This window comes from Schistocerca gregaria, chromosome 3 (assembly GCF_023897955.1).
Source record: "Schistocerca gregaria isolate iqSchGreg1 chromosome 3, iqSchGreg1.2, whole genome shotgun sequence".
NCBI classification, from domain to species: Eukaryota; Metazoa; Arthropoda; class Insecta; order Orthoptera; family Acrididae; genus Schistocerca; species Schistocerca gregaria.
In genome coordinates this window covers 765,825,633-765,844,890 of record NC_064922.1, presented here as the reverse complement: position 1 = coordinate 765,844,890, position 19,258 = coordinate 765,825,633, and the positions used below count along the sequence as shown (strand labels likewise).

At 40.0% G+C, this 19,258-nt stretch overlaps 1 protein-coding gene across 1 annotated transcript in view; it reads right to left on the bottom strand.

Annotated features, from left to right (window-relative positions):
• The window catches only part of LOC126354017 (ATP-dependent translocase ABCB1-like), a 282,194-nt gene that overhangs the window by 235,467 nt on the left and 27,469 nt on the right, over positions 1–19,258 (bottom strand). Inside the window, exons 2-4 of the mRNA XM_050003340.1 lie at positions 7,961–8,089; positions 4,985–5,110; positions 4,816–4,882 (exon numbers count right to left, since the gene is read on the bottom strand). Coding sequence (XP_049859297.1) covers positions 4,816–4,882; positions 4,985–5,110; positions 7,961–7,980 — 213 coding nt within the window. The 5' untranslated portion in view covers positions 7,981–8,089. The remainder of the gene's footprint in view (positions 1–4,815; positions 4,883–4,984; positions 5,111–7,960; positions 8,090–19,258) is intronic.

Genomic DNA, 19,258 nt, shown 5'->3' with positions numbered 1-19,258 from the left:
GCTGACTCCTTCAGATCACTAACGGAAGTTTATTTCAGGAACATTCTGCCAGTACTTGTTGCAGAAGTGCAGTTTTATTAGGAACCAGAGCAGTCGCCATTGTTGTGCTTTATTATTAATGGATAAAAATCGTGACGAAACATAAATATAAAAAGATACAAAATTTTTTAGAGAGTACATATTTATGTTACCAAGAAACACTATTTATTTAATTAAAATCAGACAACTTCACTTAGATTAAATACTTTGAGGATGTAATGCAAGTTTCGAACATCTCTTGTCTTATATATAATCAAATATTCGACAGCAGGAACCAAAAGTGCAGTGTGATACGTCAGCTAGATACTGCGTTTTAGTTATTCTTCGACTTTTGCAACCAGTATTTACTACTTGTTTCAAAAATGCAATGCTTTTATGTTTATGGTAACATTAAAAAATCAGCTAAAATTTAAAGTCGTCTGTACCGCCATTTTACTTTCTCTTCTGTTGAAACAAATTCATTTCGCATTTCCTTGAGTGGTGGTGCCAGTTACACGTGTTTAGGGCTTCCAGTGGTACATTTGTTTTGATCCATCTCTGTGAGTGCCATTCTGCTTTTCAATACTGGTATTTCCGAACGGTACTGACCGCACACAAATTCTGCAAAGTTTGAGAAAACTTCCATGACATGACAAATTCGGCAAGCACTTGCAGCATGATGCATGAAACTAGAACGGACTATCACTTTGCAGAGGAGTGTGCCATGATTTGAAACTTCCTGTCAAATTAAACTGTGTGCCAAACCGGGACGCTAACCTGGAAACTTCATTATTATTTATCACAGTAAAAGTAAAGATAGCTCAAGATATCTTTAGCTACCCCTCCTTGAGGTTATTCTGTATCCGCCACTGGCCATACCAAAGCAGGAAGTTCGACAGAATACTTAATAAATATGATTTCAGGATTACAGTGTTAGTGTCATTGCGAGACAGACCAATAAACTGCAACGACTCAATGAGAAAGGCTGAACTGTCATCTAAAATAAAGGAAAACAAACGAGGCGTGAATGTCTAAGTCGTGGATAAGATCGATGAGAGCGGAGGCCACAAAGAAGTCCGTTTACCGCCCTACAACTGTGACATAAATGCGATAGAACTGGAATTGGCCAAAAGAAAACACAGCTTCAGGGAGAACAATGTAACTGATGCCAGTGTCCAAGAAAGACTGCAAAATCTTGTTAATGTGGCTGCTACGGTCGCAGGTTCGAATCCTCCCTCGGGCATGGATGTATGTGATGTCCTTAGGTTAGTTAGGTTTAAGTAGTTCTAAGTTCTTGGGGACTGATGACCACAGATGTTAAGTCCCATAGTGCTCAGAGCCATTTGAACCATTTTTTTTACTGCAGGAAAGTGCAGCAGCTGGAGCAAGACCTCAAACGGCTCTGAGCACTATGGGACTAACTAACCTAAGGACATCACAAACATCCATGCCCGAGGCAGGACTCGAACTTGCGACAGTAGCAGTCGCGCAGTTTCAGAGCAAGAGTATTGGGCTCGAGATGGAATAATGGAAATGCCCATCAGTGAAGTTATCATCAATACCACGCCCTCAAGCGATGGTGATGATGATCTTGAATCAAACAGAAAGACATTGATCATTAGTGAACATCATTTTGACAATTCCTTCAGGCACAGTCAAGTACACATTTGTGAATGTTACTGCCGTGCTGCGTTTAATTAGTGTAATGTGCTAACAGATTCCAAAACACAATTTTTGACTCTCGATTCATAGTGTCGCAAGTTGTACATTCAGCTACTAACATTTTTCATTACTGTAGATAAATAAATAGTGCGGAAGTTCTAGGGAAAACTCTTGAGCATGAATATGGCAACAAATTAGGTGATTTCCGACCCGACGAAAGTATCATTGAAGTGAATAATATTTCCGCGAATGCCCCCTCCGATTTCGTGTGACGCACGCAGTGCACTGCTACAAGCTGCCGATGCTGCCTTCCGCTCACTGCTCCTCTCCCCTCGACAACCGTAATGCGATGGAACAGCCGTTCCCAGCCACCGCGCCAATCCTCAACTTATCGTGGACAAGCAGTAAATATACCTAACTGATCGACCTGTTCATACAGTATAACAGGTGGTTCTACACTAGTATTAAAACTAAAAAGAAAGTCGTGTGAAAAGGGCCTTCCGTCGGGTAGACCGGTCGCCTGGTGCAAGTATTTCGATTTGACGCCACTTCGCCGACTTGCGCGTCCATGGGGATGAAATTATGATGATTAGGACAACACAAAACCCAGCTCCTGAGCGGCGAAAATCTCCGACCCAGCCGGGAATCGACCCCGGGCCCTTTGGACTGACACTTTTTTTAAATCTCATTTTGTCCGTTTTCGTCCGTTGTATCTGCTCGGGGCGGACGTCGCAAGACACCCGTTTCAGTTCTTTATTGGCCCATTACCTCAGTTTTTTTAATACAGAGGGCAGCTAACCCTCTGACCGAACACGCTGAGTTACCGCGCCGGCTACCACTCAGCTACTGGGGTCTTTACCGACATGACTCTTGCATGTGATGTGATTTATATGTATTTGACGATGCGGATGCTGATTCCGCATTTAACATTTGACAGTACCACTATGGCTGCAGTGCATTAGGACTTTGTTTTTATGATACAGATCTGATGATATAGGTTGCAGATTATAGGCTATACAGGCAGATTCCAAACGAAGAAAGAAAGCTAGGAAGAAAAATGAGAACAAATAAAAACATCAATGCGATGATTAAAATGACGCGGCAAAGTATTAGAAACGAAAAAGTTACGTTTAACCGATTAACTGAATAAAAATAATAATCAGTCTTTTAGCTGGATATTGAAACAAAAGAAATTCACTGTATTTGAAGGGATTCGAACCAGTTACTTACTACACGGCAGTTACAGCTAGGCCATTACGTTACATATATTTATGACGCGGTTGACTCAGTCGCAACAATGAATCGGAGCCTTTAGAAAAACAGCTTTACACACTGAGGTGCGAAGCTTACCTAATGTAAGTCGGTCTCGGTGATTATAATAACTGTATGTGTAACGCTGAATCGCGTTTGTGTGGAAGTATTCAGTAATGATTAGTTAGTGCTGTGTATGAAACGTATGTATTCCGTTAGCTTCGTTGTGTAGGTGTGTTACTTTTGGTGTTGTTATAATGTATGATAAAATATTAAACAAAAGCGTCAGACCCAGGTTTCGGCACCTAAACACATCATGAAATGAAGTCGGTCGAGGAACTGAAAGAGAACTAACTGCTGGCCGGCCCATGTGGCCGAGAGGTTCTAGGCGCCTCAGTCCGGAAGCAGGCTGATACTAAGGTCGCAGGTTCGAATTCTGCCTCGGGCATGGATGTGTGTGATGTCTTTAGGTAGGTTAGGTTTACGTAGTTCTATGTCTAGGGGACTGATGACCTCAGATGTTAAGTTACATAGTGCTCAGAGCCATTTGAACCATTTTTTAACTAACTGTTGTGGCAGCGATGGCGACCGGTTCGGTCTTGACGTTGAGCGCTCTGACTGGAAGAAACCAGCTACAACGCGTGAAGTGTCAACTATCAATCAGTTTTAATCGGACTTGTAAAGACTATACTACAGCGCAGAAAAGCAGTTCTAAGTGATTACCGTTGTTTAAGAAAACGATTCAAATACATAAATGTAGTCATTTAATCGCTGAAATCATTTGTTCCTTCTTGTTCATAGAACAAATTCATTTGCAACATCTCGCTATGAATAAAGCCGGATACCCGTCCTATTTGTCACATCTATTGTCTTGCAACATTTTGCAGATCTCGCATCTTTTCAATACTGGTATTTCCGCACGGTACTGACCGCACACAAATTCTGCAAGTTTGAGAAAACTTCCATGACATGACAAATTCGGCAAGGACTTGCAGCATGATGCATGAAACTAGAACGGACTATCACTTTGCAGTGGAGTGTGCCACGATTTGAAACTTCCTGTCAAATTAAACTGTGTGCCAAACCGGGACGCTAACCTGGAAACGCGATTCAGGACACAGCTTTAATACCGATGTTAGTAAAGGACAAAGATTGCATTCCTGTCTTACTTCCTGTCTTACGCTCTATTTAGTCCGAGAACTTTGTTCTTGGTCTTCCAGTCTTGGTGTTTCCTCTTGATTGTTGTACGCAATTGTATATCATCCGTCTTTCCTGTATTGTAAAATGACAAGAAACAGTCTTCAAGTTTCTTATGTTATTTCCCGCCATCACTGTGGAATTGCAAGTGTAAAATGCGAGAGACAATAAAATCTATCATCAGAAACTACTAAAAGATTCCTGTGACTCAGCTGCATTAAAATAAACCGGAAAAACAATAGTCAACAACTGTCTGGTGATGGCCTTGTAAGCTGAAACCCGGTTAACGCAATAAATTCATACTGTAGAACAAAAGCAAACTAGCGCTTTTCATTTATTATAATTCGTTTAACTTGAAAGGAGTATCTTTTACTGACACTCATGTTCCGACAATCTCATTTACGCAGTCGTTTATTTACCACTGTCAAACTTAATTTTCTGTTCTATTACAAGGAATGTTGTCTCATGAAGTAGAATTGCCATTTGTTGACATCCAGGGAGAGAATAAAAAACAGAAACATTGAGAATGATGGAGAAACGCGTTTATTTCGTGCTTTTCCCGATCTCCACACAGAACAGACAAAAACGACAACTTAAATACTGTTAAAGAGTACTGTAATTGATCTTGGTTAATAATAAGAGGCCAGCGTTGCACTAAACATATGATTTGGTGAGAGACTGCCTTACCAGTTGAAAGAAGGAAACTGGAGGGGGAGATTCCTCTGACTGCGGCTCAACGGGTTGCGTGAAGTTCCTGGAGTTCAGAAATGAACGTTATTACCCGTGCTGATAGAGTGCAAATACTGACGGAAGAATTGTATGTGGCAATATCAGCAGTTGAATGCTGCTAGCTTACCCGTCAATGGAAGCGGATTTACTTCGTGACGATTTTTCCTCGACGGACTGCATGCGAAATATTGTTCCTCGAATTTCCTCATCATTTTCTTCAGTCAAATTTGGTTGAGAACTGTGTAACCCGTACCTGGAGGGAAAAAGTATAATTAACGTATATTTTCTTTGTACAAGACTGCCTGTTAAATCAACAGATTAATACTAGTACTTCATAAAAATCTTTTATTGCCGGCTTTACGTCATCTGTCTTTCATATACAGTGCAACCAACACCATCGCTTGGAAACAAATAAACTTATTAGGAATTTCTTATGTGGAAGACGCACCTCGCTTCCAAATAAAGAACCGTCTCTTCTTATTGTTACTAATCCTGACAATAAAGCTCTTTGAAACATGTGTAAAATGATTCACATGAATCCATTAGTTCTTTTAGTTATCTTTGAGTCATCAGTCTTCTGACTGGTTTGATAAGGCCCGCCAGTAATTCCTCTTCCGCGACAACATCTTCATTTTAGAGTACCCCTTGCACCGTACGTCGCCAATTGTTTATTGGATGCATTCCAAACTCTGTCTTCCCCTAAAATCTTTTTTTTTTAATTTCTGTAGTTCCCTCCAGTACCATGGATGTTATTCCCTCGTGCCTTAGCACATGTCATATCAGTCTGTCATTCCTTATTTTTAGAGTTATCCATATGTCCCTTTCTTCGCTGATTCTGCGGAGAACCTCTCATTCCTTATCGTTTGTCCACCTGACAACATCCGTCTGTAACACCACGTTTCTGATCCGGTTTCCCCACTGTCACTACCATACAATACTGTGCTCCAAATGTATACTCTCAGAAATTTCTTCCTCGAGGCCTAGGTTTGATACTAGTGGACTTCTTCTTGCCCTGTGCTAGTCTGCTTCTTTTGTCTTTCTTGCTTCCTCCAGCCTGGGTTACTTTGCTTCCACAGTAGCAGAATTCCTTACTGTCGTCTCCTTCGTGACCTCCAATTCTGATGTTAAGTTTCTCGCTATTCTCATTTCTGCTACATCTAATTACTTTTGTCTTTTTGCAGTTTACTCTCAATCAGCTGTCTGCAGTCATTAGCCTGTTCATTCCATTCAACATGTCCGGTAATTCTTTTTCACTTTCACTGAGGATAGCAGTGTGATCAGCGAATCTCATCGTTGGTATGCTTTCGCCCTGAATTTCAATTCCACTCTGAAACCTCTCTCGTAATTCCATCGATGTGTCTTCGATCCGAACACTTCGTTCTTGATCTTCCAATACTATTGTTCCCTCTGAGTTCTCGTGCATATTATGTATCACCCGTCTTTCTTTGTAGCTTGTTCTTATTTTTTCTCAGAATTTCGAACATCTTGCACTATTTGGCATTTTGGAACGCTTTTTCAAATCGACAAATCCTATGAGCGAATACTTATTTTTCTTCAGTCTTGCTACCACTATCAAGCACCGAGTCAGAAATGCCACTCTGGTGCCTTTACCTTTCCTAAAGCCAAACTGATTGACGTCTAACATATCCTCAGTTTTGTTTCCCATTCTTCTGTATATTATTCTTGTCAACAGCTTGGGTAAGTGAGATGTTAATGTGATCGTGCGATAGTTTCCGCGCCTGTTTGCCCTGTGTGTCATAAGAATTGTGTGGATAATATTTTTCCGAAAGTGTGATGGTACGTCGCCAGTCTTATATATTTTTCACTCCAACTTCAGTAGTCGTTAGGTTACCAATTCACTGAATGCTTTTAGAAATTCCGATGGAATCTCAACGACCGGTTCTGCTTTATTTGATGTTAAGTGTTCTGGAGCTATTTTAAATTCTGATTCTAGTACTAAATTCTCTGTGTCCTCCTTATCGATTCCAGTTTCTTCTCCTATCTAGTCATCAGAACTGTCCCCCTCATTGAGGACTTCAATGCATTCTTTTTACGTATCCTCTCTTTCGTCTGTTTCACAATGGAACTCCCATAGCAGTCTTAATGCTGCCACCCACGCTTTCAATTTCACCTAAGGCTATTTTGACTTTTCTATATGCTGAGTCAGTTCTTCCGACAGTAATTTTTTTGTTCGATTTCTTCACATTTTCCTGCAGCCCTTTTGCCTTGACTGTCCTGCACTTCCCATTTACTTGTTTCCTGGTTTATATTTCTGTATTCTTGTCTTTCTCTGAACATTTCTGTACTTTCTCCTTTCGTCGATCAGTCAACTATTTCTTGTGTTACCCAAGATTTCTCAAAAGTGGTCTTTCTTGTACCTATATCTGGCTGTCCAATGTTTGTGACTGTCCTTTTTAGAGATATCCTCTTCGACTGAACTGCTAAGTATGATATTCCTTAAGGCAGTATCCACATCCTTAGCGATCTGCAAATGAGTCTCAACGTTCCTTAGTATCCATCCATACTTATTCTTCCTTACGACTGTCTTAAACTTCACCCTACTCATCATCACCACTAAATTGTGATCTGAGCCTATATCTGCTGCTGGGTATGACTTTAATTAATTTAAATTAATATCTGATTCCGGAGTATCTTTCTCACCATGATGTGATCCAGCTGGAATCTTCCTGGGTTTTTCCAGGTAAACCTGCTCGCCTTGTGGCTATTATAGTTTGAGCTACAATCTGAAATTTAGCCTTTCTCTTTTCCCGTTCCTTCTGCCTAGGCCATATTCTCTTGTAACCCTTTCTTCTATTCCTTCCCCTACAATTGCTTTCAGATTCCCCATGATTACTAGTTTTCATCTCCCTTTAGATACCGAATTTTCCTTTCAACATCCTCGTTAGTCTAGCGTTCCTTTACTGTTCGTAACATTAACATAATGTGTTTATCGAATACGTAAATATAAGACGTAGGCTTAGTTAGAATAAAAATCTTAAATTATCAAGTGTCTGTTCGGAAGTGAGGAGAGCTGACAATGTTAAGAATTTGTGTATTGCAATCTCTAATTGGATTTAACGTTGCGATATATTTCAAAACTCACGTTCTTATCGCGGCAGACATATTTTTTCCTGAGTTTCACACCAGTGGGAACTTCAGCAGAGAATATCTTTCTGTCCTTCTTCAGTATGTGCCTGGAGGAGCTGCCTATTGGGCGTCAGCGGCGGCTGTACTGTAACGAGAAGAATTAAATCAAAATTATGTTCAGAAACTTCAACCGAGGATTTTAATACTAGCTGAGTGAGCTTTCTCAACCGTTACTAAACATGGTGACCATACAAAAACTTAGCAGTGATCGCTTGGTAACCTATTAGTGGAGGTGATTATTATTTTGTTGAAAGCTTTGGACCCTGTGTCAAACAACTGTGCTGAGACCGTGTGCAGTGCAACTACGTATTATTATGGATAACTGCAGAAATGAAAATAATTTTGAGGGTACACCAAAGAGCTGTTACATATACCATTATTCTTCAATGCAATGAAGGTGGTCGCTGAGCTTAAAACTCATGCCCAATAGACGTACAGACATCAGTTTCAGATTAAAATCAACAACCGAGATCGCAAAAATATTTGTCTATTTACCGGTTTAGACTTATGTTAAAGCCATTTTCAGAATGTTTGGCCCTGCATGGATAGGAATGGCAAAGCCACTAACAGTACTGTTACGTATGTCGTTAAAATGCGTTAAAATAAGACAGAGAAAAGCTGTAGCAAAAATTACAAAGAGTACTAACTTATTACATATGGCGTTAAAAAATTAGAGAAAGATTGTAGCGTTTACGCCTATGGCTGGTGCTGGAGGCTCCTCAGTTTTCTCCTGATCTACGATCGCACACAGTGACTGTTGGCTCCACAGCTGTGGACAGGTTTGAAATTTTTACCATCGGGATGCTGCACTGTTGGTTGTTGATTAGCCGTTCGCCATTACCTGTCCTTTTCTTACCAGACGATAATTAGTAATAACGATTTATTCCGCATGAAGATCCGAAGCAGCTACCTCTGTACCTCACACCGTTGTATCGTCTTTGGCTGGCAACCACGGTAACAGAGGTGGGTGACTGAAGCAGTAGTATTTACAAACATAATGCTACGTTATCCATGGCTCGTACTAGATCATTGTAAAAACTTCAGGAAGTCCCATTACAGTCTCATCAATTTAGGTCTTAGATCTTTAATATCCAAGTAAACCCATTCTTGGAATTATCAACAGAGACTTAGTTTCGAAAGTTTACGTAGACCATTCAGTCGTCTACTTCTTCTCGAAGTATCGGTTAGTCTGTCAGTTTCCGCTAACGTTATTCTGCTGGGGAAGGGGTCTTTGCTGTTTCAGTTACTCTCGGATACGAGAAACGTATTTTGTATGAGCCAATTGGTAGGAAAAGTACTACCACAGTCGAGTTTTCGTAAATACCGAAAATGAAAAACTGTTTCTGCTATTCAGAGACACAAAATAGGTAGCGTATAACTACGAACGCAGATAGTGGACTTTACAAAGAAATGACAGCTAAATTTTCTTCGTAAGTAAGCGACGATTTCCGTCGCCCTCGATCATCCAATAAATCATCCTATAAGAACAGCGCTGAAGACAATACTTAATGGGCTTAGAAATATACTTCTACAGTAGAATGGATAAATGAAGTAGCGTAGTTGTAGCAAGGGAAACTGATTCTCAGTTTTTCATGACGACTAAACTAATGTTTAAGTCACCAGTCAACGAAAACTCTTTCGTCTCGTTCAGCTAATTTCTTTTATCCTTCAGCACTACACTGCGAGACTGACCGGGAAAAGAAAAGTGTTTTGTAAGACAGGAGATCCGTCGCTAGGCTACCCTGCACGTTTTCACTGTAGTATCACAGCTAGTGATTTGTTTAATTGTAAACTGGAACATTGGCTTGTAAGTTCAAGGACGTTGTATACAAGCTCTCTTCATCCTCAAACATGCCGCAGAAACTTTGGTTTGAATTGACATTTCTCGTGTCGTGAACTTAATTGGTTGCTGTGCAACACAATAGGGCGATTAAGTGCAGTGTGTTTCTCTCACATGACGTTTTGTTTCTTTTTATTTAGCTTCGTGCCATAGCTGCGTACATTACGTTATACTTATGTAAGAATGAGAAGCGTAAAACGGAAGTGTGCTACAAATATATCTTACGTTCGAAAGTTGTTACACACGAATGAAAACCTCTCCAAGCCTATACCATAAATATAAAAGTTTCCGTGCACTACGGAATATTGCACAAACACAGTTATAGTAACGCATAGTCAGGTCAATTTAATTAAGTGTAACAGCGGACACGCACATTAAACAGATCCGGCTTAGAAGTCAAATTAAGGACGGTTCATGTCACTAATGACGGTGTGTAAATCGAAATTTTCACGACCAGTGCTACAAACGACACTGAGACGTAATTATTAATACACTACTGGCCATTAAAATTGCTGCACAACGTAGATGACGTTCTACAGACGCGAAATTTAACCGACACGAAGAACATGCTGTGATATGCAAATGATTAGCTTTTCAGAGCATTCACACAAGATTGGCGCCGGTGGCGACACCTACAACGTGCTGACATGAGAAAGGTTTCCAACCGATTTCTCATACACAAACAGCAGTTGACCGGCCTTGCCTGGTGAAACGTTGTTGTGATGTCTCGTGTAAGGAGGAGAAATGCGTACCATCACGTTTCCGACTTTGATAAAGGTCGGATTGTAGCCTATCGCGATTGCGGTTTAGCGTATCGCGACATTGCTGCTCGCGTTGGTCGAGATTTAATGACTGTTAGCATAATACGAAATCGGTAGGTTCAGGAGGGCAATACGGAACGCCATGCTGGATCCCAACGTCCTCGTATCACTAGCAGTCGAGATGACAGGCATCTTATCCGCATGGCTGTAACGGATCGTGCAGCCACGTCTCGGTCCCTGAGTCAGCAGATGGGGACGTTTGCAAGACAACAACCATCTGCACGAACAGTTCGAAGACGTTTGCAGCAGCATGAACTATCAGCTCGGAGACCATGGCTGCGGTTACCCTTGACGCTGCATCACAGACAGGAGCGCCTGCGATGGTGTACTCAACGACGAACCTGGGTGCACGAATGGCAAAACGCCATTTTTTCGGATGAATCCAGGTTGTGTTTACAGCATCATGATGGTCGCATCCGTGTTTGGCGACATCGCGGTGAACGCACATTGGAAGTGTGTATTCGTCATCGCCATATTGGCGTATCACCCGGCGTCATTGTATAGGGTGCCTTTGGGTACACATCTCGGTCACCTCTTGTAGTAACTGATGGCACTTTGAACAGTGGACGTTACATTTCAGATGTGTTAGCGACCCGTGGCTCTACCCTTCATTCGATCCCTGCGAAGCCCTACATTTCAGCAGGATAAAGTACGACCGCATGTTGCAGGTCCTGTGCGGGCCTTTCTGGATACAGAAAATGCTGACTGTTGCCCTGGCCAGCACATTCTCCAGATCTCTCACCAATTGAAAACGTCTGGTCAATGGTAGCGGAGCAACTGGCTCGTCACAATACGCCAGTCACTACTTTTTTTTTGAACTGTGGTATTGTGTTGAAGCTGCATGGGCAGTTGTACCTGTACACGCCATCCAAGCTCTGTTTCATTCAATGCCCAGGCGTATCAAGGCCGTTATTGCGGCCAGAGGTGGTTGTTCTGGGTCCTGATTTTTCAGGATCTGTGCACCCAAATTGAGTGAAAATGTAATCACATGTCAGTTCCAGCATAATATATTTGTCCAATGAATATCCGCTTATCATCTGAATTTCTTCTTGGTGTATCAATTTTAATGGCCCGTAGTGTACTAAGAATGACTAAATGTCTAGTACTTTCTCTGTACAGATCAAGAGGAGAAACTGAGTGAAAGAATGTTATGTCTGTAATTTCAGAACACTCACAGTAAATCAAGTTATAGACATATGTGTGGATGGTACAGAACCCCCGAAGGCCCAATGAAGAAAATTGTTAGTATATCTTTGCATGTATCGGATCATTGACGCAAAAAAGAGAGGTCTCATTACGTCACAAACTTGAAGCCGGTGTCCACCATCTTAACTAGCGGAAGATATTAGGTTCACCGCATTCATACATCCATGGTTCACTGCAGCTATACTTCCCCGTGACATCATTGTGACGTACCAATGTCTGGTTTCCACACTCCTGCGTGCTTTGTGTGAAAACGTAGGTGTTTCATCGGAAATGCCAGCTTGTGTTGTTTACGGGTGTGTGAATCGATTAGATTGTAATCTGAAGCTTAAAGGAATCACATTTCATTCGTAAGTGGAACAATTCAAGCAATATTTTTAGATACATAAATCATTGCTGCACTGTTTACTTTTATTGCAGTGGTTTTATTTCGGTCATTTAACTTAAGATTTGCTTTTCTTTACTCGCTGTCCGTTTGTTCTCTTTTTTCCGTGTTTTTAATTGCCTTCCAGACCGAAAATGCCCAGACACCCGAGCCACACTGTATGAACCATCTCGTCCCTGCAAAACACACTGCTATGTAACCGCAATGATCGTTGGGGCAGCATCCGATGTCCTAAATTCCTCTCGCCGATAATTATTATTCGCTGTTTACATTTGCTCCCCCTTTAAAAAAGCCTCTGGCTTTTACAGCCGGAGACAGCGGTCATTGTACCTGAGTTTTGTGTGTATGATTAAGTGAGTACGTACGTTGGCCGTGCGTCCTTTCTGAAGAAGGCTTAGGCTGAAAATTTATATGAACACTCCTTTCGTCGTGCCTGCTTTGTGCACGGTATGTGAGGAGCAACTTATCCGTTTCACAGAACAGTGTTCAGTTTCACAGTTTATTCCTCAAGAAATTCGTTGTAAATAAACCGCTGTACTTAAACAGGGACGATGATGTACATAATTACAACACCAGAAGAAAAATTTAAATTCATTTCGCCACATTAAGATTGTCTGTACAAGAAGTAGGGGTTCAGAATGCTGCAACCAAATGTGTTGATCAGTTACCCATTGATACAAAATGCCTAAAACACAACAAAATAAAATTTGAAACGAAACAAAACTTTTCTCTTTGATAACTCTTCGTGTTCTGCCGAAGATTTATTACTGAATGTGTAAATGGTGTTAGGTGGGAGTTACTGACTAACAACTGTCTGTCTTTAATTAACAAATGTAACAACTAATAAATTATATACATGGAGGCATATTTAGAAAAATAATTGATGGACTCGTTCCATATCATTACGATTTATCGTGCTAATGATACATGGAACAAGAAATTAAGCAATTAACTATTGGTATATAACAAAGCATGGTACAGACATATACTTTGAATATTTGAAAAAGAAATTCAAAAGTAATACCAAGCAGAAAAGTGGACGTACATTCCAATTGTGCTGCGTTTTGTTATTCCTGAAAAACTGAAAAAATTACTGACGAGAAATAGTATGGGAAAAAAGCAAATACCGGAAAAAAAACAAACAGACTACTGTTGGAGAGGTAGGCCTCCATCTCGCACGGGTTAGGCTATTATTACTAAAAAGTTACTCATATATATGTTACAGCAAAATATCCATCTAAGGGGTCTTAAGCATTTGCGACCATTCTTTTAATCACATTTATAGCATTCCATAATGTTGGAAGACGTTTAAAAATTAAATCCTTTTCGTTTTTTTATCCTGTAAGGTGCTATTATTGGCCACACACTGAATGACGATCACAGACAACATTTCAAAGTGCGAAGATGACGTATCACAGACAACATTTCAAAGTGCGAAGATGACGTATCACAGACAACATTTCAAAGTGCGAAGATGAGTAAACTATAGTGATGCTAATGCACTGACAATCAAACAAATCAAGAACTCTATTCTGCATGGAGGTGTAACTCTATGCAGTTCTGTTTCTTTGACATTTCGATAATCATTCACTGTATCGACATGCCCGAGCTAACAATAGCATGCCTTGCTTCTTTCCTCATTGCACCCGTTTATGGGCTAGCAAAGAACACGTAGGTAAATTGTTGCAAACGTGAACACTAAAAATGTTGTGCATACGAGTCTGAAGCTGAAAATGTAACGAACAAGAAGCAGTAGCGATACCAGTAACCAAAGAATCGTTAGTTCCGGAGGTCCATCTTCATTTGCTATCGATACGTATACAGTAAAAGTGGAACTACATGGATTACGAAACCATGCTTTTTACATCAGTGTCTTCTGTTTCTGGTTATCCGAAATATAGCAGCAGAAAATAAGTTACGTGAACGAGGCCAAATGTGTCATTTACTGGAGCTAATACGCATTCAAGAACAGAAAACCGATTTTGCCTTCCTGACACTACGTTATTCATCTAAGCTCTATAATTTTTCGTATTTAAAACAGTTGTGCGCACACGAGAGAAATAATGAACAAGAAGCTATAGTAAACAGTATTCTGCTAATGTTTTGGGCTACTTAAAATGGCGACAGGCCGCACCCTCTCGTTTCAAAACAACGTACAACATTGAAGTCCTTAGTGTCAACTCCCACTTTTTTCTTATCTCTATGTATCGAATATGGCGATTGTTTGTAATCTCTGGACCCCGGATTATAAACAGTCGAATGATGCATTTTTGTCTACGAGTGGTGTGTGTTGCTGAGTGCCCCACAGAAGTAAGTATCAGACATTAACATCCATATCAAGCTAAACGAAAATCAGTTTAACCACATAACAATAATTTCTATGCCTAAAACAAACTCTCTAAGCAATATACCACAACACATATTCCTTGTGGTTAACCATATCTGAAACTTCTCCTTTTTTTAATTCATATTGTTTTTCGCTGTCCCCGCTACATCTGTAGGGCTTTTTTTTTACGGTAATCGCTTCGTGTTTCTCTCCGATAAGTAGTTGAATCTCTTGTGTATTAACCGTTTCGATTTTTTAGTACTATTGATACACACAAACATGTACTGTTGTCTCCACGTGAGCTGTATACTTAAGTCCTTTTTCCATGAGTTCTCCTTGTCAAACCCTTTTCACCCTTTTCATATTTTGCACTGAAAAGTACATACATTCGACACTCCGTATTGAAATCTCCATTTGAGCTGTAAAACTGAAGCGTATTTACGTACAATATGCCAAGATTTATTTAATATAAGTAATTTTTTAGTTCGTACTGTGCGTGTATTGATGCCCATTTCAACGGCTGAACTTGTTATTTACGAAATTCGATTCGTTTTGTTTACATGAAATGTCTCTCTTATCTGCATGTGACTGATGATCATTGTAATTCGAACTATTTTTTCCCGACGTACTAAATTTTCGTGACACTCACAAACTTCTCGTAGATCCCTTTATTGAAACGTGAAAATAATTTGGCAACAATGCAGATCCACAGGAACGTCACTATGTATATCTTACTGTCGCTGAACTCGGTTCCATACAGAAGGATAGTCACTTCTCACTGTACAATTGATTATTAACTGTGACAAACTGTCCTGGCTTCATATACAATCCGCACTACAGAGTCAAGTACGACGATGCCGTCGTCGAAGCGATGACTGACGACTAAGGTGAACGGTGCTGTGCTCTGACATAAGCATGCAGCTGCGGTTGCGTATGGGCGTGTCTACACCGCCGTCTCTCATTCGTTGGTTTTTTTTTTTTTTGCAACCTTGCCATGATTTATTTCATATAAATAATTTTTTAGCTCTAACTATGTGTTTGATGCCCATTTCAACGGTTGACCTTGTATTTTACGACCCTGTTGCGTCGTCAGGTACCAACTTTTTTGACATGGAACCTAGTTCTTCAGACACCACAAGAACTGTTATACATGTTTAATAATATCACCAATGTTGTTCACATCCTGTGACATGTTAACAGCGTTACTGATCAAAGTATCCTCATTTCCTCTTTATCCATAACATATTACAAAAATTGTAATGTTTTCTACCATCTAGTTAATTTTCGAAGTAGTAGCTACTAGATGCAGTCCGAATTCCCACACTCCCCACCAAGCAGGCTAACGCTTAGCCTAACACGTAACTTTTTAGCACAGATGCGTTTAATAAAATTAATTTCTAGTTTCGGATAACATGGTAAAACAGTGCGTCCATGCAGGCCGGTTACACAGTGCTTCGGTGTTTTGAATCCAGTCTCGAAACATATTGTTGTCGAAGAGACGTTATTTCTAATCTTCCTTTCTTGCAATATTCAACAATGCCATAAGTACGGAGTGCGTTTTACGTTTCACATTATCCTCCCGTACAGTACGATTATAGATCTCTTGGAAATGTGTTTGAGTAATAGTGCATGTAACCCTCGTTACCTGTGCTGCAATTTCTTGTGAATAATTCACGTTATGAATCGAAAATATTTCATTTACGCTTTGAAAATGATGATCTGGGTTTACCATACTGCTGTATGTACACAATTTTGTGCACACGTCTACCTAAGCCGGAGACAAACATATTTATCTATTTAACCCTACTGTTCCGTTCACTTTTATTTTACAGATGTACTGTTCGGGTCAATATGGGCCGAAATAATAAAATACTGAAAAAAACTTGTACTCACTCCTATGTTTTGTACAGTTGTAAGCTATCGACATTGTTACAATATTAAAGTGTGTTGTTAACGTTATAGCGATAATAATAAAAGTAATGATAATAATAATAATAATACACAGAATGTCAGTAAAGAAAATTTATTAATTTAATATTCATGCAGGGTATATTAGGAACAACAGACTTTTCCACCAAAGCCTCATTCTCATCCACCAACTGTCCATCTGCCCATATCCCTTTCTTTCCTTCTTACTCACTGCAGTTCGGACACAAGTAGGTGATGTGTGTTTTGCATTCATGTTTATTTCACTTTCCTCACATGTTTCTTTTATTGCCATTGCTTGAAGGACACAACATAACAGGGTGCACGTTTAGTAGAGTTTCTTGTTGTTACTAATTCAGCCAAACCTTCCACTCCTTCAGGATCTTGGATGCTGCTGAGCATTCTCAAAGAATCTCCTGTTCTTTGAAAATGTTTCCTGTATGCAATGTGCTCTGCAACCAGCGACTTCCCAAGTTCCTCCAAAAATAGTCTGCTTCTAGTCAATTTTCTTTCATTTCAGTTAGGGTGAATCGAAGTCCACAAGACAGTGTACGCAGCGCCATCAAGAATATTGTAGAAAACTACCATGGGCCATGTATCGGATTTTCGTTTACATGCATATGTACCAGTTTGCTCATCGGACGTGTCTGCAGCCCCTTTGGTTGAATTATAATCTAAACTCATTTTTGGCTGCTTATCAGCTGTGTCATTCATTTCTCCAACATGGTTTAGATTGCTCATTAGTAAAACATTCTTATTTCTCTTAGGAATATAACTGACCACCGTAATGTCATTTGTGAAGTAAAATGAAGAGCTATGAACCTCCTTGTTGGTCATATTTTGTGGAAGCTCTGGCTTATTTTTACGTATGGTTCCTAACATTATTAGTTTCCTTTTTCAGGAGCACTTGTCCTCAATTATATGATGTAAAACGATTGTCACATGTTACATTATGACCTCCCAAATCAAAGGTAAGGTCAGCAATTTCATTCCCTAATTTTTTTCTGGTACCGCTCCATTGGGTTGCAGTACATACCAAGATTTTCTGTCAGACGAGCCCACATCTTGACCCCATATTTTGCCGGTTTGTTTGAGGATGTACTGCTTGAATGGACAGCGGCCTCTAAATGCTACCAGCTGCTCGTTGACGGTCATATTTTACCCTGGATTATACAATTTAGGACGGACTTCTATTTCTCCCAGACACTTCGAAATGTGACGAGTATATCAGTACGTCTTCTTTCCTCTCTGTGGATTTCATACTGAATCTAAAGACGCGCGAGATTTTACAGAATGTATCTAGGGACATGCCTGTACGTTCCACCCAGTATCGTTATCCCACAAACCTTTTGCAGATTCCCCATGTGAGCGATGTACACCAGCAATGAATAGAAGTCCTAGGTATGCATAAAAAAGAGAAACATCTATGTTTGTCCGTTATTATTATTATTATTATTATTATTATTATTATTATTATTATTATTATTATTTTCATTTATACCCATTTAAGAGAGCGTTTGAACTTGAATTCCTTTATGATGATTGTTTATGTTTTTTTCTGAGCCCAAATTTTTTTCATGGGTTCACTGTGTTGTTTCTTTCGCTCCGCTGTCCATTTGCATCCTGGTCTCTTCTGTGTTGTGGTGTCAAATTTATGTTTTTTGATGGTGTTTGTCCATTGTTTACTATAAACTAATTGTCCCTCAATATTTGACATCTCTATTATTTCATTCTGAGGTGCTGTAGAAAATAATACTTCAAATGAAATTTTTACGTCACTTATTCTGCTACTTGATACCTGATGACTCCCAGGGTACTCTTGATGACGTTCAAAGCACGTTGTTGTTGTTGTTGTTGTGGTCTCCAGTCCTGAGACTGGTTTCATGCAGCTCTCCATGCTACTCTATCCTGTGCAAGCTTCATCTCCAAGTACCCACTGCAACCCACATCCTTCTGAATCTGCTTAGTGTAGTCATCTCTTGCTCTCCCTCTATGATTTTTACCCTCCACGCTGCCCTCCAATACAAGATTGGTGATGCCTTGATGCCTCAGAACATGTCCTACCAACCGATCCCTCCTTCTGGTCAAGTTGTGCCACAAACTTCTCTTCTCCCCAATCCTATTCAATACGTCCTCATTAGTTATGTGATCTACCCATCTAATCTTCAGCATTCTTCTGCAGCACCACATTTCGAAAGCTTCTATACTCTTCTTGTCCAAACTATTTATCGTCCATGTTTCACCTCTATACATGTCCATGTTTCACCTCCATACATGGCTACACTCCATAAAAATTATTTCAGAAATGACTTCCTGACACTTAAATCTATACTCGATGTTAACAAATTTCTCTTCTTCAGAAACGCTTTCCTTGCCATTGCCAGTCTATATTTTATATCCTCTCTACTTCGACCATCATCAGTTATTTTGCTCCCCAAATAGCAAAACTCCTTTACTACTTTAAGTGTCTCGTTTCCTAATCTAATTCCCTCAGCTTCACCCGACTTAATTCGACTACATTCCATTATCTTCGTTTTGCTTTTGTTGATGTTCATCTTATATCCTCCTTTCAAGACACTAACCTTTCCGTTCAACCGCTCTTCCAAGTCCTTTGCTGTCTCTGGCAGAATTACGATGTCATCGGTGAACCTCAAAGTTTTTATTTCTTCTCCATGGATATTAAAATCCTACTCAAAATTTTTCTTTTGTTTCCTTTACTGCTTGCTCAATATACAGATTGAATAACATCGGGG